Source organism: Pleurodeles waltl, chromosome 8 (genome assembly GCF_031143425.1).
Source record: "Pleurodeles waltl isolate 20211129_DDA chromosome 8, aPleWal1.hap1.20221129, whole genome shotgun sequence".
NCBI lineage: Eukaryota > Metazoa > Chordata > Amphibia > Caudata > Salamandridae > Pleurodeles > Pleurodeles waltl.
Window position 1 is genome coordinate 29,791,280 of NC_090447.1, and position 23,226 is coordinate 29,814,505.

General features: G+C 48.9%; 1 protein-coding gene across 2 annotated transcripts in view; it reads left to right on the forward strand.

Annotated features, from left to right (window-relative positions):
* The window catches only part of TRIM3 (tripartite motif containing 3), a 266,225-nt gene that overhangs the window by 78,200 nt on the left and 164,799 nt on the right, over positions 1 to 23,226 (forward strand). For both annotated transcript variants that reach the window (XM_069203661.1, XM_069203662.1), the window contains exon 2: positions 14,738 to 14,931. In XM_069203661.1, the coding sequence (XP_069059762.1) occupies positions 14,801 to 14,931 (131 nt within the window). In that variant the 5' untranslated portion in view covers positions 14,738 to 14,800. The remainder of the gene's footprint in view (positions 1 to 14,737; positions 14,932 to 23,226) is intronic.

A 23,226-nucleotide genomic window follows, 5' to 3' on the forward strand; every position in this document is an offset into this window, starting at 1 on the left:
TATGAGAAGTCTACTCCGAGGGTAGAGACCTACCTTCCCCGGAGGCTCTGTAACAAGGAAGGTGCACGGAGTCCTCTGTAGAGGTCTAAGCTAGCCAGGGCTACAGGAGGTATGCATCAGGGGATGACCAAATAATGCGGCAAGAAAAGGCAAATTATGTGGCATAATGCAACACATTTTGTGATTCTATTGCTCGTTTGTTTATCATATTTGCATAGATTAACAATGTCTGGCCAAAGATTTCCCTTATTAAAACTAATTTGAAACCCAGTTAAACATCAAGCAGTTGAAAGGGGACCAGTCTCCCTTTGCACGGGGCCTCCCACTGCGTGGCACTGTATGGTGCCTCCACTTTAATAACTTTTGATCAGTTTTTGCTAAAGGTTACATTTTTTTTTTTATGTGGTTAAAATCTGCAGGTCATGCAGCAGAGATTGGACTATGTGGTAAATGCGGCAAGCCCCTAATTATACAGAAACCGCCAGAATAATACTTCATTCCAGTGCCCATGGAGGGAGCCTGCCAGGAGAGGTGTGAGGCGTTGCAGCCCCCTGCTCAGGACTGGCAGGGTGGTCCGCATCATACTGGCACCGGCCCACTCTCCCTGCAGATGGGTGAGGCTTCTTTAAAGCCCTTCCTGCAACCTGCCCAGGTGGCTGAAGAAGGCCCAATTATTATGCCGCATAATCCTAGGTTGGAAAGCAGCCGACTGTTCAGCGCTAATTCTTTTTCTCTGCATGTTAAATCAGGTTGGGAAGTTAATGATGCTTATGGCGAAGTATTTCCTCGCCTCTCGTCGCTCTGGCAGGTGATTCATCTCTTCAGTAATCATGTCCTCAGAACCAGAGGGACATGTTCTGCTGCTGAAAATACTCTGCATCTGAGGAGTCATTTGAAGGTTAATGGCGCAGGTTGTGCAAGTGTCCCACCTGCTGACAGAACAAATATCCTCTTCAAGTGATAGATAGCGCCTTAAAGTGAAAAGTCTGGGGTTAGACCAGCTCTTTATTTCACAAGCACCTGCAGGTGATAGCGCCTTAAAGTGAAAAGTCTGGGGTTAGACCAGCTCTTTATTTCACAAGCACCTGCAGGTGATAGCGCCTTAAAGTGAAAAGTCTGGGGTTAGACCAGCTCTTTACTTCACGAGCACGTGGAGGTGACAGCGCATTGAAGTGAAAAGTCTGGGGTTAGACCATCTCTTTACTTCACGTGCAGGTGATAGCGCCTTAAAGTGAAAAGTCTGGTGTTAGACCAGCTCTTCACGAGCACGTGGAGATGACAGTGCATTGAAGTGAAAAGTCTGGGGTTAGAACAGCTCTTTATTTCACAAGCACGTGCAGGTAATAGCTCCTTAAAGTGAAAAGTCTGGTGTTAGACCAGCTCTTCACGAGCACGTGGAGATGACAGTGCATTGAAGTGAAAAGTCTGGGGTTAGAACAGCTCTTTATTTCACAAGCACGTGCAGGTGAGAGCGCCTTAAAGTGAAAAGTGTGGGGTTAGACCAGCTCTTTATTTCACAAGCACGTGCAGGTGATAGCGCCTTAAAGTGAAAAGTCTGGGGTTAGACCAGCTCTTTATTTCACAAGCACCTGCAGGTGATAGCGCCTTAAAGTGAAAAGTCTGGGGTTAGACCAGCTCTTTACTTCACGAGCACGTGGAGGTGACAGCGCATTGAAGTGAAAAGTCTGGGGTTAGACCATCTCTTTACTTCACGTGCAGGTGATAGCGCCTTAAAGTGAAAAGTCTGGTGTTAGACCAGCTCTTCACGAGCACGTGGAGATGACAGTGCATTGAAGTGAAAAGTCTGGGGTTAGAACAGCTCTTTATTTCACAAGCACGTGCAGGTGATAGCGCCTTAAAGTGAAAAGTCTGGTGTTAGACCAGCTCTTCACGAGCACGTGGAGATGACAGTGCATTGAAGTGAAAAGTCTGGGGTTAGAACAGCTCTTTATTTCACAAGCACGTGCAGGTGAGAGCGCCTTAAAGTGAAAAGTGTGGGGTTAGACCAGCTCTTTATTTCACAAGCACGTGCAGGTGATAGCGCCTTAAAGTGAAAAGCCTGGGGTTAGACCAGCTCTTTATTTCACAAGCACCTGCAGGTGATAGCGCCTTAAAGTGAAAAGTCTGGGGTTAGACCAGCTCTTTACTTCACGAGCACGTGGAGGTGACAGCGCATTGAAGTGAAAAGTCTGGGGTTAGACCATCTCTTTACTTCACGTGCAGGTGATAGCGCCTTAAAGTGAAAAGTCTGGTGTTAGACCAGCTCTTCACGAGCACGTGGAGATGACAGTGCATTGAAGTGAAAAGTCTGGGGTTAGAACAGCTCTTTATTTCACAAGCACGTGCAGGTGATAGCGCCTTAAAGTGAAAAGTCTGGTGTTAGACCAGCTCTTCACGAGCACGTGGAGATGACAGTGCATTGAAGTGAAAAGTCTGGGGTTAGAACAGCTCTTTATTTCACAAGCACGTGCAGGTGAGAGCGCCTTAAAGTGAAAAGTGTGGGGTTAGACCAGCTCTTTATTTCACAAGCACGTGCAGGTGATAGCGCCTTAAAGTGAAAAGCCTGGAGTTAGACCAGCACTTCCCTGTTTCACAAGCACCTGCAGGTGACAGTGCATTGATTCAAAAGTCTGGGCTTAGATCAGCACGTCCCTGTTTCACAAGCACCTGCAGGTGACTGCATTGAAGTGAAAACTCGGGTTAGATGAGCACTTCCCTATTTCACAAGTACGTGCAGGTGATAGGGCATTGATTCAAAAGTCTGGGCTTAGATCAGCACGTCCCTGTTTCACAAGCACCTGCAGGTGACTGCATTGAAGTGAAAACTCGGGTTAGATGAGCACTTCCCTATTTCACAAGCACGTGCAGGTGATAGGGCATTGATTCAAAAGTCTGGGGTTAGATCAGCACTTCCCTATTTCACAAGCACGCGCAGGTGATAGCGCCTTAAACTGAAAAGTCTGGAGTTACACCAGCACTTCCGTATTTCACAAGCACCTGCAGGTGATAGGGCATTGATTGAAAAGTCTGGGCTTAGACCAGCACGTCCCTGTTTCACAAGCACGTAAGTTACTTTACAGTTTTCACCACAGCAGCCGCCTGGTTCAGCCCATCAACCCTCAGCAGTCAGATGCTGAAAGTGTCGAGCGTTTTGAACTCGCTGATTTGCCCTCTAAGGCGGCCTCAGTTCTGATTCCCAATTCTTTGCTCCTTTCCGCCAATCTGTTACCTCTCAGCGCCACTCCCTGCGTTGAACACCACACACTGCACCACACACCAGTGGGAGCCAACCTGTGATATTGGGCCCCTTGGGGGAACGCACGGCACACCGGTGGTACCCAACCTGTGATCCGGGGACCCCTGGGGGTCCACACCACGGACCAGTGGTAGCCAACCTATGATCCGGGGACCCCTGGGGGTCCACACCGCACACCTGTGGTAGCCAACCTGTGATATTGGGCCCCGTGGGGGACCGCACGGCACACCGGTGGTACCCAACCTGTGATCTAGGGACCCCCGGGGGTCCACACCACGCACCAGTGGTACCCAGCTTCTGATCCGGGGACCCCTGTTGGTCCGCACAACACACCAGTGGTAGCCAATCTATGATCCGGGGACTCCTGGGGGTCAGCACCGCACATCTGTGGTAGCCAACCTGTGATCCAGGGACCTCCGGGGGTCCACACCAAGTACCAGTGGTCCCCAACCTATGATCCGGGGACCCCTGGGGGTCCACACCGCACACCTGTGGTAGCCAACCTGTGATCCGGGAACCCCTGGGGGTCTGCACCGCACACCTGTGGTAGCCAACCTATTATCCAGGAACCCCTGGGGGTCCGCACCGCGTACCAGTGGTACCCAACCTGTGATCTGGGGACCCCTGGGGGACCGCACGGCGCACCAGTATTAGCCAACCTGTGATCTAGGGACCCCCAGGGGTCCATACCACGCACCAGTGGTACCCAGCCTGTGATCCGGGGACCCCTGTTGGTCCGCACAACACACCAGTGGTAGCCAACCTATGATCCGGGAACCCCTGGGGGTCCGCACCGCACACCTGTGGTAGCCAACCTGTGATCCAGGGACCTCCGGGGGTCCACACCACGTACCAGTGGTACCCAGCCTATGATCAGGGGACCCCTGGGGGTCCACACCGCACTCCTGTGGTAGCCAGCCTGTGATCCGGGAACCCCTGGGGGTCTGCATCGCACACCTGTGGTAGCCAACCTATGATCCGGGAACCCCTGGGGGTCCGCACCGCGTACCAGTGGTACCCAACCTGTGATCTGGGGACCCCTGGGGGACCACACGGCGCACCAGTGTTAGCCAACCTGTGATCTAGGGACCCCCGGGGGTCCACACCACGCACCAGTGGTACCCAGCTTGTGATCCGGGGACCCCTGTTGGTCCGCACAACACACCAGTGGTAGACAATCTATGATCCGGGGACTCCTGGGGGTCAGCACCGCACACCTGTGGTAGCCAACCTGTGATCCAGGGACCTCCGGGGGTCCACACCAAGTACCAGTGGTGCCCAACCTATGATCCGGGGACCCCTGGGGGTCCACACCGCACACCTGTGGTAGCCAACCTATGATCCTGGAACCCCTGGGGGTCTGCATCGCACACCTGTGGTAGCCAACCTATGATCCGGGAACCCCTGGGGGTCCGCACCGCGTACCAGTCGTACCCAACCTGTGATCTGGGGACCCCTGGGGGACCGCACGGCGCACCAGTGTTAGCCAACCTGTGATCTAGGGACCCCCGGGGGTCCACACCACACAACAGTGGTACCCAGCCTGTGATTCGGGGACCCCTGTTGGTCCGCCCAACACACCAGTGGTAGCCAATCTATGATCCGGGAACCCCTGGGGGTCCGCACTGCACACCTGTGGTAGCCAACCTGTGATCCAGGGACCTCCGGGGGTCCGTACCAGTGGTACCCAACCTATGATCCGGGGACCCCTGGGGGTCCACACCGCACACCTGTGGTAGCCAACCTGTGATCCGGGAACCCCTGGGGGACTGCACCGCACACCTGTGGTAGCCAACCTATGATCCGGGAACCCCTGGGGGTCCGACTGCGTACCAGTGGTACCCAACCTGTGATCTGGGGACCCCTGGGGGACCGCACGGCACACTGGTGGTACCCAACCTGTGATCCGGGGACCCCTGGGTGTCTGCACCACACACCTGTGGTACCCAACCTGTGATCTGGGGACCCCTGGGTGTCCGCACCGCACACCTGTGGTAGCCAACCTGTGATCCAGGGACCCCCGGGGGTCCACACCATGTACCAGTGGTACCCAACCTATGACCGGGGACCCCTGGGGGGTCCGACCGCGTACCAGTGGTACCCAACCTGTGATCTGGGGACCCCTGGGGGACTGCACGGCGCACCAGTGTTAGCCAACCTGTGATCCGGAGACCCCTGGGGGACCGCTCTTCACACCTGTGGTACCCAACCTATGATCTGGGTACCCCGAGGGGTCTGCAAAGCCTCCTAAGGGGGTCCGTGACCACTTAGAAAATTAAAAAACATTAACTGATTAATAAAGTGTCTCTAAATAAAGTGCCTAAAGTTACAATTCAAAAAATTAAAACGTGCTGAAAATGTCAAGGAATTTGAAATTGGAGACTAATAATTAAATTAGTGTCCTCATATTGATTCGTGGGATCAGTGCAGGTGCATCACATAGAATATAGAACGGACAAGGTTTGGCTTCAACTGAATTTAGACAAGCTCCAGTCTTCTTATACATATTTTAGTAATTTATGTTTGTTTGCAAATAAATAAAATGTGTTATCATTTGTGTATGTGTTTGACGTAATGCTTGTTTCTGTATTTTGTATGTATTGTTTAGTGATTTAAATCATCAACAATGTTTATGCCAGGGTTCCCACATTCCAGTAATGACTCAGTGGGGTGTCCCTAGATTCCAATAATGATTCATTGGGGTTCCCCAGGTTCCAGTAATGATAAAGTGGGGGTCCACAGAAGTGAAAAGGTTGTGAACCACTGCCTCACACTGTTGGTTCATGGTACTTTGGTGCAGCAGGTCCCATTAGATGAGGTGATGCCGTTTATCTTGGGGTTACTGTGTGTCTGCCTGCTGCGTTTAGGGTAATATTGGGTCGGTACCAGTCAGGCCCTCATGGAACCTGGGGCAGCGATGATGTACCAGGAGCTGTTTGTGCCATGGGCATAATTGGAAGGTGGTTGCAGCCCTGCCTTTAATTATGTGGTATTTCAGTGGTATTGAGCTTAGTAGCAGGGTGTTTTTGCCTCCCAGATAGTCTAACCCAGACATTTATAGAAGTTGAGGGCATTCCTTGAGTTCTCGATCATTTGTCATCTAGATGGCAGGCATTTTGGGCAAACAGTTCACTACCTGTGGTCCATGTATGCACAGGAGCACTGTTGAGGAGGTCCATGGAGCCGGCATTGGGCCTTGAAGCCTTAACTTTAAGAATGGAGGAGCCGTTATGAATTGGGGACGTTTAACCATCTCTCGGTTACCACAGTAACAAGACCATTTAGACTTCCTCTAGGTAATAGAGTCCTCATTTCTGTTTATTTAGTCAGTTTTGCTGCCAGTCATATACAGACAGAGATTTAAGGCACCCGGTCCATGTCTGTAGACGTGTGGTAGTGGAGATGTGGAAAGGGTTGGGAGCAGGACATTGATGGCACAGGTTGACTGATGGGCAGTTAATATGCCCCAAGAAGTAGCACAAGTCCACCCTCCTTTCCAGTTGCTCAGAATGTATGTAGCCCGCTCTGTGGCAGAGGCTGAGTTGATGACGATCAGAGAGTTTTAGCTTTCTGGTTTGAAGGTTTCCATTTTTGCATCTTTTATTTCTCCTCTAGGGCTAGAACTAAGCCTGATATTTGCACCGTAGCGTGATTGATCATGCATAGATAAGGGCCAATGGTAGACCAGGACTTACAGGCCCATCGTTTATCCACAATCCCATATCTCTAACCTCTAAACTCAACATCGTGCCCAGCTATGTCTCTGATCATCTGCTATGTCTGCTCAAAGGACCCATCTAGTGAGGGATCTCATGTGTGGTCTCTAAACCCGATTGGACTCCGGCCAACAAATGCACATTATAAAAATACAACACCACCAGTATCCTCAAACAAAGGGACATCCTGGAATTATACACTCAACACACATAATGAAACAAAGCGACATCCTGGAATCATACACTCAACACACATAATGAAACAAAGGGACATTCTGGAATCAAACACCCAACAACTATTGCTGAACAAAGGGACATTCTGGAATCAAACACCCGACAGCCATCGCAGAAAAAGCTACATTCTTGAATCAAACACCCGACAGCCATCACCGAACAAAAGTACATTCTAGAATCAAACACCCGACAGCCATCACCGAACAAAAGTACATTCTAGAATCAAACACCCAACAGCCATCGCCGAACAAAGGGACATTCTAGAATCAAGCACCCAACAGCCTTTGCCGAATAAAGCGACATTCTAGAATCAAATACCTAACAGCCATCGCCGAACAAAAGTACATTCTAGAATCAAACACCTGACAGCCATTGCCGAACAAAGGGACATTCTAGAATCAAACACCCAATAGCCATCACCGAACAAAAGGACATTCTAGAATCAAACACCCGACAGCCATCATCGAACAAAGGGATATTCTGGAATCAAACAGCCAACAGCCATCACGAAACAAAGCAACGTTCTGGATTCAAAACCCAACAGCCATTATCAAACACAGCGATATTCTCGAATCAAGCACCCAACAGCCATTATCAAAGAAAGGGATATTCTGGATTCAAACACCCAACAGCCATCGTCGTCAAACAAAGTGACAGCCTATAACCCAATCCAAATCCCAACGTGTGCATTATCAAACAAAGTGTCATTCTAGAACCCACAGTGTTGGTGATTGTTAGCAGGACTGATTGAAGAGAACTGGAGTCTCTCCTTTTCCTGGATGGCCTCCTTAGATTCATGTGTTTGCTGCATCCCCCCCTCCATCTCTTGCTAAGATGGGGTTTGTGTATTTACAACCATTGGAGTGGAGAAGAATTGCCTCAGTTACTCCAGACCCTTTACCTCTCCAGGTCTCTCCTGTGTCTGGACCGCTGTTCTCCCCTCCTCTCTCCCAGCAAGCAGCGAGATTGTGGTGGCCCTAACCTCGCTTGAGGTCTCCTGTCCGCTCTACGGTTAAATTGCATCTTCTTTCATGGATGTGGCTTCAAAGATTATATTCTGGCTCAAAACCAGCCAAACAAGGAGACATTCTGGAACCCAAAACCACAACTGACATCAACCAAAGGTGAACTTTCGAGCTCAAAAGCCAAGCAGACTCCATCAGACACAATACCCCTTCTGGAATCCAGAACCCGAAGAGACCCCTTGAAAGACAGGGGGATTCCAGAATCATAATACAGGGACATTATGGTCAGATGTCATTCATCAAAGGGACATTGTAGAAGTTAAAATCAAGTTAGAAGTGCTCAAACAAACTTAGATTCTAGATTCCAAAATCCATCCAGACTTCATTAAACAAGGAAGAGATCCCAGAATCCGTATTATTATTTTTGCTGATCCAGGATTAGGGAAGGGACTGGATTTTTTTCCTTTTTTCCGTAGTTGACCCCAATGAAGGTTAAACGTTGCCTTCGTGGTTGGAGTCCTGGAAGGTGCTTTCTAGAAGGAACCAGCAGGGGATGGAGAAAGCCCTTGGCTCAACGCTGGCCTTTTAGCGCGGTGGCCTAAGGCTCGACACTGGCTTGTACAAGGGTGTCAGTGGACCATCATTCAATAAGATGAACACATATTTTGCCCCAATTCTTTTTATAATTCAGAATGTTGTCTCATCCTTCTGTTCTACCTCACTGGCCTCTGGATGCAGGTTCAATTATTTGTTCGTGGAAAAATTAATAAAAAGATTTGAACCATAAAATGTGGGCTCCTTTGCTCCAGACCCTAATCTTGGCACATTCGCTTCCTCTGTAAATGTAGGAAGTGCAAGAATCAAGGAGGGAGGGGCCAATAAATGCAAATATGGCTTTTATAGTAAATTGAAGCTTTTCCAGGCTTCGAAAAGCCTATGTAGGTGGGCGCCACCCTTAATCATTAGAAAGTGGATCCCTTCAGTTTAAATCTTGAAACAAGCTGTAAAATTGAATCTGTGTGTAACATATACCTACTTGGCTTCCAGGCTAAAATTTAAATCATATAGTTTTTCTAATTATTTTTGGAAATAAGTGAACCATCCTAGTTAACCATGGACTTAATTGAGTAAAAGTCTTGGGTTAGATTACTTGTGTAAGGGTAAAGGTTCCCATGCATGAAACACACATTAGCGCTGTCTTTCCTTGGTTGACTGTGTACCTGGTGATTATTTGCGACCTCGTCATATTAATTTGCTGTCTCCAGCGGTGTTAAATCCCTGCTTAGAAATCAATCAATCAATCAGGATTTATAAAGTGTGACAAATCACCCGTGAAGTTCTCAAGACGCTGGAGTTGCGAACTTCTTTGCGGTGCTCTGTTCAGTCGAACAGCCATGTCTTGTGTCCTTTTCTGAACTCCTGGGGTGATGTGGGGTTCCTTAGGTGAAGGGGAAGGTCGTTCCATGCTTTGGCCACCAGGTGAGAGAAGGAGCGTCCTCTGCTGTTGGATCGGTGGATCCAGTGGGGTATTGTAAGGAAAAGGGAGGCAGATGTCTGGTCGGTCTGTAAAAGGTAATTTGTTGATGTATTCTGGTCCTTCTTCTGGTTCGCAACACACTTTTTGTTGTGTTTCATACTTAGAATCTTTTTATACACCAAGTCTGCTTGCCGCCTTCTAGCATCGCCACTAATTGCTTTTATGAAGAGTGCTGTTGGATGTATTTAAATTTATCTTAATTTTTTTTTTTCCCATTACATCTGTATTAAAAGCAGGGTACATGGTAAATGCACTGTCAGTGGTTTACAGTTCCCTGAGGTGAGGATGGAGCTGGTCTGTATGACCTGGAAGAGATTGACTCCTGGGGCCCGGTGTACACAGACCCCCAGTCATGGCACCTGCGTTCTGCAGCTCATGGGCACTGGTATTGCAGACGCCTCCACAGATGCTTGTGTTAACCATTCTGTAAAAGGGATTGATCCAACACAACACGTGCATTGGCACAATCTCATGACTGCATGCCCTTATTTACACTGGTGGTTGGGATCATGCAAATTAGGGGGTACCTTTGCCCTAGATGTGGGTGCATGGGCAAAGAAGCCACCAGGAGGAGCATGGACTGTGCCTGCATAAGAGCAAGTCTTGGCAGATGGAATGGATTCCCCTACAGTTCCTCCGGCAGGTGGATGTAGTTATAAACTGCGCATGTCCCTCTGACGAGGGGCGAAGGAGGAGATCCCTGACGCCCTTCAAAATGATGCTAGCTCCGCATCAAGTGAAAGTTGGGCTGTGGTTCCAAACTGGCTGCGTCTTTCACTAATTTGCTGTCCCCAGCGCATGCACACACTGTCAGAGTTCAGGCCTGTAATGGTGACTGCACATTTATTTCTGTAATCGGGTGCACTGTGCCGGGTGCTTCCACTATAGCCATATAACCTGCGGAAGCGGGCTACACCGGCCATTGAAGGCCTGCTCCAGCATTAAAGGTCTGAGCCGAAGGCGAGGGCCTGTAACAAGGGAGCGGTCCTTCAATGCCAGTATAGCCCAGCTACGGCATGGTATTAGCATATTCTGCCACTAGAGGGCAGAAGGTTCTATTAAATCAAACAAAGGCCTCATGGAGCCCGACGTGATCGTTAGGCCTTTGTTCACACCAACAGCTGTAAACGTCAAACATTGGAATGTTGTAGCTCCGGACCTTTACTGGGCATTAGAAGCCCTGAGCACTGCATTGTCTGCAATGGAGCCCCCAACATTCCAGTGTTCTAATAAAGCGTGAACTTCAGCACAAACCAGTATAGAGCCCTTGATATGTAATTAGTGCAGTGGTGTCTCACCTGAGTTGCGCACATGTCGATTTGGACGGTTACTACTAGACTGGTGGCTCTGGCACTTGTATGATAAAGGTGGGTTTGGGCAGGAATTATATGTCCTTGCATAGGAGGAAGAGTAGAAGGATGGTTACTTTGTCTGCTTGAGTGGCATCACTATGATGCTGGCGGGGCTAGAACACCTCCAAGGGATTGGCTTGACGTACAGTGCTGATGGTTGATCCTCCCCCTCCTATAGCCCTGATGCATGCGTTTACCACTGAGTTGTCGATGAGTAGTTTTTAGTCTTTGAGAGGTGCTTTGTCCTCGGGCTCTTGATGGCTGTAAGTTAGGTCTTTCGAAGGAGGGGACTGATCATACCCAAAGATACACCTGGTTGTCATCTGCATGTTCATTTGCTGTCTGATCTGTGATTGGCCAGGAGCTCTCACTTTGGCTGTATGCACAAACTAAACAAGCATTTACAATGCAACGGGTCTCACGTTTGCTGATCGCGTTGTAAACTCCTAACCCGACTTTTCACCTATCGGGCAAAAGTGCATTTATGTACATAACCCAAAAAAGTGAAATTAACTATGTAAAGTGCTCGACTTCTGCCAAGCGAGATCACGCTAGTAAATTAGAGAAAAAGAAGTCCACGAGCACTATGGAAAACAGCGAGCCTCGCATGTTTTCTGTACTTGGTCGCTGCGCTCGAGGAGGGCTAGCTACCGGAAAAGGCATGACGTATGCATGCCTTCGACTAATGAAAGCAAGCAGATTTTATTAGGCAAGCCCACGAACCAATAAAAAACACTGACGTGAAGTTGACAGGGCTCCGAGCCCTTTTTTAAATACTAAAGCGTCTCGCTGCGATACACATGCGCGAGCGCATGCAACGCAGGCTCAACCCTAAAAAGAAAGGTGAGAATAGCTTCTGGGACCCCAGAGGGATTTGTGGAGAGATTATGTGAACAAAGGCCATATTTTCAATTTCTGAGGTCAGTTGAGTAATCAGCTCTCAGAACTGTTCATTTCCAGAACTGACCAGTAGCGTGCCATTAAGCTCTCAGGTGGGTTTGTAGAAGCTCGTCAGTAGCGGGTTAGTTCATCTCAGAGAAGTCCTGGGGTACCAGCAGAGGAAGAGCTCCTACATCACTGAGCACATAAGATTGTCCATCATTTCTTTGCCAGCTCTTTCCATGTGTTTGAAGTTTAGGACTATGTCTGAATGTTGGACAGGATGTGATTGTTAGTTTGTCAACCTTGTCCATAAAGCAAGGTTTTGAGTCTGCAGGGTATTCTAGAGGGTTGATGGCTGAGGATGCTTGTCTAGGAAAGTGGGGGTAACCTGTTCAATGTGGAGTCCCCCGAGGGCTGTGTCGGGTAGTAAGGATCTTGTGCACAAAGTGTGCCCAAGAAGAATGCAGAACATCAAAGCAGCATTTGGGGCCAGATGTAGGTAGGTTGAAAATTGCGACTTGCAATTTGCGAGTAGGTGCGACTCGCAAATTGCAAGTCGCAATTTGCTATGCAGAAAGGTGTCTCAGACACCTTCTGCAACTCGCAATGGGGTCGCAAAGACCCACCTCATTAATATTAATGAGGTGGGTCGCATTTTGCGACCCCATTGCGAGTATGGGCACTCACGGGGATGGTGGCCTGCTGGAGACAGCAGACCACCATGTCCGTGATTGCTTTTTAATAAAGCAGTTTTTTTTTTTCCATCTGCAGCCCGTTTTCCTTAAAGGAAAACGAGCTGCACTTGGGAAAAAATACCGAAACCTTTAGTTTCGGGTTTTTTCAGCCTGCTCTGAAAAAATATTTTTGTTTCCATTCACAAAGGGGAGTTTGCGACTGGGTTACCATCCACTTCAAGTGGATGGTAACGGCGATTTCATGTGCGACCGCTCTCGTGGTCGCAAATGAAATTGCATAGCGTTGCGAGTCGCAAATAGGAAGGGAACACCCCTTCCTAATTGCGAGTCGGAAATGCATTTTGCGAGTCCGATCCGATTCGCAAAATGCATTTCTGCATCGCAGAGCGGCTTTTGCGCCTCGCAAACGGCGTTTTTCGCCGTTTGCGAGGCGCAAATCCTTTCCTACATCTGGACCCTGGTCGTGGTGGTGGGATATTGGTGGGCAGTATACTCTAAACCTTTTTTGAGCGTCACATTGCAGTTTAACCTTCTTGCATATTAATGAAAAAGAAATGGCCTTAGACGTTGACTGCTGCATGTGCTACAGGTAGGGGGGGTTAGCACGTGCTTGAGGCGCTGCACGCCTGGGGAGAGTTTTTTGCTCAGTTAAGAATCGCCTTTTTATTGAACTTGTTGGGATCCTGGAGACAACCGAGGGGCGTTTCTAAGAGCGTTGAGAAAAAAATCACATCAGGCGGGCTTGGGGGTTCTCTGCCTGATTGTACCCCGCCCCACCCTATTTCTACTCTCTATTCTTTGGTGAGTTTCATCTTTTTACGCAGTTTGGCACACAGCAGTGTCACTCACTCACTGGTTGTTTCATCCTGACCCCTGTAGGGATGCTTCTGGGGCTCCAGAGACTGTTTGCTTCCTGGGCCTGGCCGTGTTGGCAAACCTGTGCATTGAGGAGTTTCCAAAAAGACCACAGTGCCTCTAGGCGCGCGCCGTGTTCCCCATGCCCGCGAGAACACGTCAGTACGTTCTTTGAGTTCGCTGATCGTCAGTATCCAGAGACGTTGTGTTGTTGCCACTGATCTACAGTAACTCACTCATGGAGGACACTGATACGCACATTGATGTATGCTGTCCTCCCACTGTGGCGCGACATTGATATCCCGGGGTGCAGTTCAGTGGATCCCCTCTGGAATATTTACTCAATATTGTTTTCATTGAGGCCTGAGTGTCTCAGCCCCAGTTTCTAGGACAGTTTACCAGTCTTCAGATCCTGTTCCCTCTCCTCAGATCTCTGATTCTGCCACACTTTGACTTATTGAGTCCCCAAAAATGGGCTCAATTGTTCGAAGTAAAAAAAAAAAGTGTTCTTCATTAGTTTGGTCTTGTGCACCAGTGCATTCTGGGAATAACACATTATCTAAAAGATGCACTGACGCCCCAGGGTCATGGGGTCTCTGTTGAGAGTGCACCCTTGAGATGTCGCTGCAACCTCCTTTAATCACTGTGGTGTTTGGTGTACAATCTTCCCGGGTCAGATTTTCACTTGAGTTTCCATAAATGACTGACTGTTCATGTAACAGATACACATTGCATACTAGAAGTGCCTTCTGGGATAAATACATTATCACATTATTTTTCCAGGCTTGGTTTTCGAGTGTGTCCATGTGGACTAGCTTTGTTCTCTGAGACGTACAGTGGTTGTAGTGTTTCTGTTGTGTCTAGTAGAGGAAGGCTCCCTTTCATGTGTAGGAGTACAGCATTGTTCAGCATTCTCAGAGTGGGTGCCTCCTCGGCTCAGTCTGCGTTGCCATGGAAACAGCAAGATGTAAAGTTCATTTGTAGCCTTCTTATCCAGCTGCTATGAAATCCCTAGTTTGCCACTTCCATTTATAACTGTCATAAAAAACGTGCTCAGCATCACCACCTGCAAAGCTCTCTCCAAACCCTGAAATAAACATTGCTTACTAAGATGTGTGCAGCTGAATCCTGGCGTTGAGCGCGGCTGTGAATACGCTTGTCGTTGCCAGTGGTTGTTTTTCTGCAGTGAACAAGGTTTCCCTCTACACCTTTCTGACTTTTGCTCTCTCTCTCTCTGCCCTGCAGGTTCATTCTGATTGGTGAATGTGGGGTCAGAGGTAAGCCCCTCCCCTGCCGCCACCCGCCACCATGGCGAAGCGGGAGTCCAGCGCCAGCCCGGTGGTGCGCCAGATCGACAAGCAGTTCCTGGTCTGCAGCATCTGCCTGGACCGCTACCACAACCCCAAGGTGCTGCCGTGCCTGCACACCTTCTGTGAGAGGTGAGTGGCCCCCGTGGGCCTGGAGCCAGGGCTGGTGGGGGAGGCCATGCTGGCTTCTGGAGATGTGCAATGTTACTATGTGCAGACTGAGTGTAGGGTCACAGTCTGTTCACTGCCACAACCCAGGAGGTCAGCCATGAGTGCACAGATGAGAGGTGAGGAACCCACAGGGCCTGGGGGACAGGGTTTAAGGGGCAGGCCCACTGGTTTCTGGATCTGTATAATGCACCTGTCGCAGCCACAACCCAGGAGGTCAGCCATGATTGCACATGTGAGAGGTGAGGCACCACAGGGCCTGGGGGACAGGGTTTGAGGGGCAGGCCCACTGGTTTCTGGATCTGTATAATGCACCTGTCGCAGCCACAACCCAGGAAGTCAGCCATGATTGCACAGATGAGAGGTGAGACACCCACAGGGCCTGGGAGCCAGGGTTTAGGAGGCAGGCCCACTGGTTTCTGATCTGTATAATGTACCTGTCGCAGCCACAACCCAGGAAGTCAGCCATGATTGCACAGATCAGAGGTGAGGCACCCACAGGGCCTGGGGGACAGAGTTTAAGGGGCAGGACCTCTGGTTTCGTTTCTGATCTTTATAAGGTACCTGTCCACTGCCACAACCCAAGGGTGCTGCCATGATTGCACAGATGAGAGGTGAGGCACCCACAGGGCCTGGGAGCCAGGGTTTAGGAAGCAGGACCTCTGGTTTCTGATCTGTATAATGTACCTGTCTGCAGCCACAACCCAGGAGGTCAGCCATGATTGCACAGATCAGAGGTGAGGCACCCACAGGGCCTGGGGGACAGAGTTTAAGGGGCAGGACCTCTGGTTTCGTTTCTGATCTTTATAAGGTACCTGTCCACTGCCACAACCCAAGGGTGCTGCCATGATTGCACAGATGAGAGGTGAGGCACCCACAGGGCCTGGGAGCCAGGGTTTAAGAGGCAGGACCTCTGGTTTCTGATCTTTATAAGGTACCTGTCCACTGCCACAACCATAGGGTGCTGCCCTGTTTGCACACTTGTGAGCAGTGAATCACACTTAAGGCCTGAGGAAGTTCTTTCTTGTTTCAGAAAGTGTAAAGTGCTCTCCTTTATAGAGATAGTGCATGCTCGCAGAATGCCCAGCACCTCAGCCCAGGGTGGCACTCAGTGCCCGGAGGGCAGTACCTCGGTGTTCAGATCCAGTGGATTGCATGGAGACCCTCCTACAGGGAGCGCGAGCCAGGGCTCACAGTCTGCAAGCTCCTACTCACTGACCTGCGAGTTACTGAATGAATGACTGAGCTCATGAGGGAAATGAGACAAAGAGTTTGGTCTTAGATGAGAAAGGTAGAATTATTTATTTATTTAATTATTTTTTGCATTTCAAAGCAAAATATACCATGTGAAATAATCCAATTACCTAATGTCTTTCATAAAGACATTCAGTGTTCCAGGATAATTTACACCAAAACATATTATCATAGCCCCATTAATCCATTAATGATAAAAAGAAGCATAGTCGTGACATAATTCATAACCAACAGGATAAAGGCTTTTTCCATTTTCAATCCAAGCTCATGAATGGCAGCGGCACCCCTTTTGTTGGTTCATTCCATGGATGGCGAACAGTGTCATAGGAGTACACCCCACGCGTGTTCCATCGGCTCCCACCTTCCTGGGGAGCTCTGCTCACCCTCCAACCAAGAAATAACACCATCACTTTAGATGTACCAGGAACATGTTTACAATTTGGAAATCCAAGCCCCCGCCTTTGTAAAAGAATACAAGCTGATTCTTTTTTGCGTTTCTCTTGCCATTGAATTTCGAGAAGGTGTCGTGCAGATAGGGCTGTGGCGGATGGTTTTAGTTAAGGACTTCTATCGATCTACAAGGAACATTTGTGATGGAGAAGAAATGAGTCTGATTTCACCTGGGCTGGGGTACACGGCAAGGCTGCAAGACCTTTGGTTTTGGATTCCCATCAGGACCTAAATGCGATGGGTGTACGTAGGTGGTCTGGCACTCAGTCATTTGCGCATGTTGCGGCAGTATACATTTCTGACCCTGGTTCAAGACAATTATATTTTAAATACAATAATACTGGTAGGTTCGACCTAAGAAAGCCGTCCCCTAAAAGTGAGCAGTGGAAGAATACGAGTCGTAAAATCAAAAGTATGGTGAAGAGGCTAGGCTCCAGGGGAGGGACCAACCCACGAAGAGGAAGGCAATCATTGGATACAAAGCAAGCAAATGGGAGTGTCAATAAAGCCAATCAGTGGTAAGCAGTGAGTGGGCTGTAGGCCTACTATCAGTGTGTGATAAGTCTGCAAAATGTGTTTTTGCAGCGAGACAGCTTGTGCTGTTCAGTAGGCGATACCTGAAAATGCTACTTTTTCACCCGATTTAATTGTGGTAGCAGAAACTACAATGTGAATGTCTGTGGGCTCTACCGTGTGTGTTATATTATGTTTCATGTATTTGTAGAGTGGGGCAATCCTATCAAACCTCTGGGGAGACCACAATCCTGACTTTGACTCACTCTGCAGACCTGTGTGTTTGCCACGTGTACTTTGGGAATATCTGCAATTAATAATTTCAGTTGCCATATTCGGGGGCATTCATGTGTTTTACTAATGCTTAGAAACTAGGCCAGCTTTCCTTGTGTTTCTGAACTGCCAAGTGATTGCTTGCTTTCTTGGGTGCTTGGGGCCTGACTCCTTGGCAGGTAATTGTACACCTTGGTTGATAAGTATTTACATGTAGCTGATTATAGTCAGTGCAGGGGCCCCGGGCACAGCCTCACATGCCAGGACGACAGATGATTGACAGGTTTGGGCTCCGCCCTCTCCATCCTGGACTCAGAACAGACACCTCACCATACCCGACTGAAAGCAGCAGTTCCCAGCTGTTTACTACACTATACGTTTAATAGGGGATGTAACGCCCCATACACCTACCCCCCGAAGCTACGCCCATGACGGAGGGTGTCCCAGCAGCTGGGGTCTGTCTGAGGAGGGTTTGGCCAGCAAGGATCCCTGACAGCAGCATGTGGGCAACAAAGGCCCGAGGCAAAACAGGTCAAAGGGAAGATGGCTCTTAGTAACAGCAACCACCCCCTGTACCCCACACTCCAGAACCACCTCTGTCCTTTTCTGTCTGTGTTTAAATGTCAGCATCAGCGGAGCAGCACCCCCACCCCAGACTGTGTGCCCCGATCCGACATGGGGCTGAGCTGTCCTAGCAGGGAGGGTCACCCATCCATCAGTTCCTTGGTGCACCTCAAGGGTGCGTTCACTCCTTTGCCTCGCAGGACCCCAGTTTCTTAAAAAGCATAAAAGCTGCGTATTATAACAAAGGTGGGGTGGGGACAGCTACAGACTTTTTAAGGCCTGGGCAAGTGGGCTCTGGTTCTGGGCCCCAGCCTTTCAGGGGGCCCCAGATACAGCCAGCTCTGTTCTGCAGAGAGTCTTGCCTTGATGACCTTGAATAATTCTTAAACAGATTGTTTTAAATACCGTTTTCCTTCAATTTATTTTAATATGAGTGATGTGTGAGAGTCTTTTTTACAGATATTGTGTTTATGTTTCATGCAACATAAAAACGTTTTTTTAGATCACAGTATGATATCACATCTGAGAAATGGGGGGGGGGGTGTCACAGAGATTACTTGCAGTTATATTAGTAAGCCACATCACCATCCCTGAATATTGGATATAAATACAGTAAGAATTTGGACGAGTGACCCTGTGCACTGTCAGTGACCTGGCCAAAGAGGGCACGAAAGAGCTGAAACTGGATCAGAAAATATAAACCTGTTCCGAACAGGGGCCCCAAAATGCGCTTGGTCCAGGGCTCCCAAAATCCTTACGATGTTCCTCGGGGAGGTCGGGGGGAGTTGGTCAGAGTGTCTGCTAAGGTCTTGTGAAGATGTACGTGACAATGACAGAACAAGCATACAAAGTGAGCTGTCCGGTAGGACCCGAGTGATGGGTTCCAAACATGTTTGTTAATGTTACAAAAAACCTGACCTGCAGTAGAAATGCCTCCTATCCCAGACCTTGTACACTTTAAAAAAAAGGATATAACGTTTTGGGAGAGGACGGAGATAAGAACCTCATCCTCGAGTCCCCACCAGGCGCCTACTACAGGTGCTGGAGCAGTTTTAGTATTGGGGATGCTGCCATCAGTGTTACGTCACTGAAGTCTTGGGGGTTCTGAAAACTCCAAGCGACACCCACAGAACAAAGTGTAGCAGATGAGTCAGGTCATTGAGCCGAAGAGTGGTAAGGGTGTGGTATGTAACAGTGGCACATTTTGGTGCACACTGTTGCAAATATATTATTAAAGCATGGTGTGGCAGTGCTCTGACATTTACAGACAGCACGTTTTCCATTGAAATGGCCACTAAATTTGCACAGTTGTACAGTTTTACTGATAAAACTATACAGCTCACAAAGGATCATATGTGGCAGTCGGGTTTCAGAAATGTATTGTGCGCGTCACCAAGTACAGTGTCTTGATTGGTTTTGCTCCTGGTAATGATGCCTTTGTTTTAATCACACTTCAGACTTACCAGAAAGTGCTTCATTGTACTCTCTTAATACTGAAATCTTCTTATAGTTAATTTACAAGTATTTAAAGCCTTTTTCTTTCAGGCTCCCTGTTCTCCGGCTCAATTGCCACATAGTTCACTTTACAAAATCTTCTCACTTTGCAGCCAGAGAAACAAAAGTAAACACCAATCTCCATGTTAAATTAACAAGCAGCAATTTGTCAGAAGACCTAGCCTGGCATTTGACCTCTGTGAGAATATTAAAAACTACATTTAAAAGAATCTTTATTGCTTGTTTGCCTTTTGAAGTCCAGCATGGTTATACATCCATACTCTCAGCCCCTCCGAGAGGCACTCATGGATGTCCTGCAGCAGCCAAGGAGAGGCCCTGAGCTCAGAAGCCTATTCTAGAGAGACTGTTTGGGTTGAGGGCCTGCAGTATAATTGTTCCATAGACAGGGTGTTGTCTGAGCATGACCCTAAATGTGTTGACTAATGCATAACCAGTCTGTAAGCAGGCTATGTGTAAGCCATCGTGTGCGGGAATCTGTGATGCCCCAAGCAGGGCCCGCTTTAGGGCAGTGCGACCGGTGCAGCCGCACCTGGCACGGAGTTTGTTGGAAGGCGCTGTGTTTAAAAATAACTTGGTTTAAAAGCACATGGACTTCCTTGTGGTGCAGCAGTTTTCAGGCAACATAACTCTGGTGATTAATGTCCCTGCTGGTGAGAGATCAAATTGTGTCTAGTGGCAGTTTTGACACACCATATAGCAGCATGGAGGGTTAATGCGCCTGCTGCAAAGAACCTGTACCATGCAGATCACAGAACTGAGTGTGAGTAAACTGTGAGTAGCGCTATAAAGAACTGAAACGTGTATGAGAGAGGAGCTATGGAGCGGTGAGGTGAACTGTTTGAGAGTGGTAGGGAGGAAAGTCACGGACAAGGAGGTCATGGTAGTGGGAGCCAAAAATGTCTGTCGTACCAGGCGCTTCCCGTGCTAAAGCCAGCCTTGACCACAAAGGCAAGTTTACCTGAGCAGAGCAGGAAAGGGTTGTGCAGCGTAGACACACTTCTGTTTGGCTAGTTGGGAGGTGGACCACCCTCGATGGGTGCTGGTTGATGAGTTTGGGAATCTGCTACTCTGTGAGAAGTACATTCAATGAGAAGTTTGCACCCACCTCCTTGCCTCCACACCCCACTGTAAGTATGGTTATACTCTGTTCTCCCTAACAGGCCGGAGGGAATGCAAGCAGGTGGCGAAACCTGTAACCAGCCAGCCTCTACCTGCCTTCTCATCTGTAAAGTGCATATAGTATAGGGAACTAACCCGTGCGCCGCAGGATCTGTGTGTAACCTGACAGTCTCAGCCTCTTATCCTTTGTGGTGCGTAGGCTGAATACTTGAGTTAAGAAAGGATGTGTCGGTGCCCAGAGGCGTTCAGTATGTGCAGTATATAATGGCATTGAATATACTATTATTTAAATGGAACATGAATTCATACAGGTTCTGGATTGACGCTCCATGATCCCCCTTTACTAGCTTCAGGACAGTGTTCGACACCCTGGCGTGGTGCCTGATATGTGTTGCACACCGGGGCCCTTGTCGGTGACCGAAGGTGAACACACCGAGACCCAATCACTAGAGTGCAGTGTTGCATCTGGGTGTATTCCTTTTGTAGAGGGCAAACCCATGGGTTCATCACAGTCTCGTCCATTCTATAAATGTGTGTGGTGACAGAATCTGCAATTTTAAATTATGGTATCGGATTTGTCATTTCATAATACAGTAATTGTATAGATTGTCTTATCACCCGACAGGGTATCCAGGCGCTTGCTGCAGGTGTTATTCAAAGAACCACGTTTTCAGACCCTTTCTGAGATGGGTCAGCGATGTGGCAGAGGTGGAGGGGGAGCATTACAGGCCTTGGTGGCGAAGCGGGAGAAGGAGCGTTCTCCTGTGCGGCAGCGGCATATGCGTGGTATTTCTGCGTGTGCTAGGTGAGCGGAGATTCCTGGCCAGGTGGTGAGGCTGAAGGCGGTGGTTCAGGTAGGCGGGTCCTGGGTTCTGAAGGGCTTTGTAGGCAGTGTTGAGGAGCTTGAAGAGGCATCTCTTGTGGATCAGGAGCCAGTGGAGGACTTTAAGATGCTAGGTGACGTGAATTCTCTTCGGTAGATTTACGATAAGTCTGGCAGCTGCATTCTGGACTGCTTGGAACCACCGCAGGAGTTCTGAGTTAGTGCCTGCGTAGAGTGCATTGCCGTAGTCTAGTATGCTGGTGATGAGGGCCTGTGCCACTGTCTTCCTTGTGGCAAGGGGGAGTCATTTAAAAATATTGCAGAGCATATGGAAACATGCTGAGGAGACATGTTGACCCATCTTCTCATGCAGAGCTCACTGTCGAGGATGATGCTGGGATTCTGGGTGTGATCTTAAGGCGTTGTGCTAGGTCCGAGTTTCAGTGGCCACCAGGAGTCGCTCCAGAGGGTTGAGTGTCTGCGAAAGATCAGCACTTCCGTTTTGTCTGTGTTGAACTTCAGGCAGTTGTTCCTCATCCAGGTGGAAACGCTCTTCTTATAGTTGTGGAAGTTTCTTTGTTTGGGTGGGGTCTATTGAGAGCAAGAGTATGAGCTACAAGTCCGCGTTTGACAAGATGTTGATGTTGTGCGCTATCACGATGCCTGCTAGCCGTGCCATGTAAATGTTGAAGAGCGTAGGACTGATTGAGGAGCCTTTGGGGGCGCTGCAGATGGAGTGCTTGACTTGTGATGTGAAATGGAGGACATTGTTCGTTGTGGTGATTAGAGCTGTCTCTGTGCTGTGATTGGCTCTGAAACCTGATTGGGATGGGTCTAGAAGTTTGTTTCTCTCCAGGTGCTCAGTGAGTTCGAAGTTGATGGCCTTCTCCAGGAGTTTGGGGGGGGGGGGAACGGGAGCAGGGAGATGGGGCTGTAGTTTTGTAGTTAGCTGGTGTCTGCTGAGTGTTTCTTGAGGAGGGGTCTGATCTCTGCACATTTTCAGGCTTCTGGGAACGTGGCTGTGGAGAGCGAAGTATTGCGGGTGTTGGTGACCTGGCAGCTGATCTCGTCTCTTCCGAAGTTGAAAATTCTGTGGGGGCAGGGGTTGGTGGATGGAGCTCATGAGTGGCTGTGATCAGTGCGCTAGGCTGTTCTGGTGCACTGTTCGTGGGGTCGGCTGTGGTGGTGGATGGGATGCTGGGGAGTTCTGGGGGTCGGGGACTGAGATGATCTCAATTTTGTTGTGGAAGTGTTCTGCGAGGGCCTTGCAGGATTCCTGCTGGGGGGGAGGGAGGAGATGGGTTGGAGTTTGCAGCAGCTGCTGGACAGGCAAACTCTCTGATGATGGTGAAGAGCTTTTTGGTCTAGTTGGTTCTGGTTTTGATCCGGTGAGCCAGGGTGACTTTTTTTTGTGTTTTTTTGCTGGCGGTGGTATTTGCTGAGGGCTGATTTGAACGTGGCTCAGTTGGTGAGGTTTTTGTTGGTGCGCTATCTAGTTTGCTTTTGTGTTGTGCTTCCATGAGTTCCGGGGTGTACCAGCTGGCTTGCTTCGTGGTTCTGTGGGTCTTGGCTTGCTTGACTGGGGCGACCTGATCCGCTGCTCTGATGATCCAGTCGTCAAAGTTATGTACAGCCTGATCGACATTGGCGGTGACTCTTGCTTGTTGTTCAGTTGGTGGTGTGTGCTTGCTTGTTAATCAGTTGTGGCGGTTGATGTGTAATCGTGTTGTACATTTCTACTACCCGAT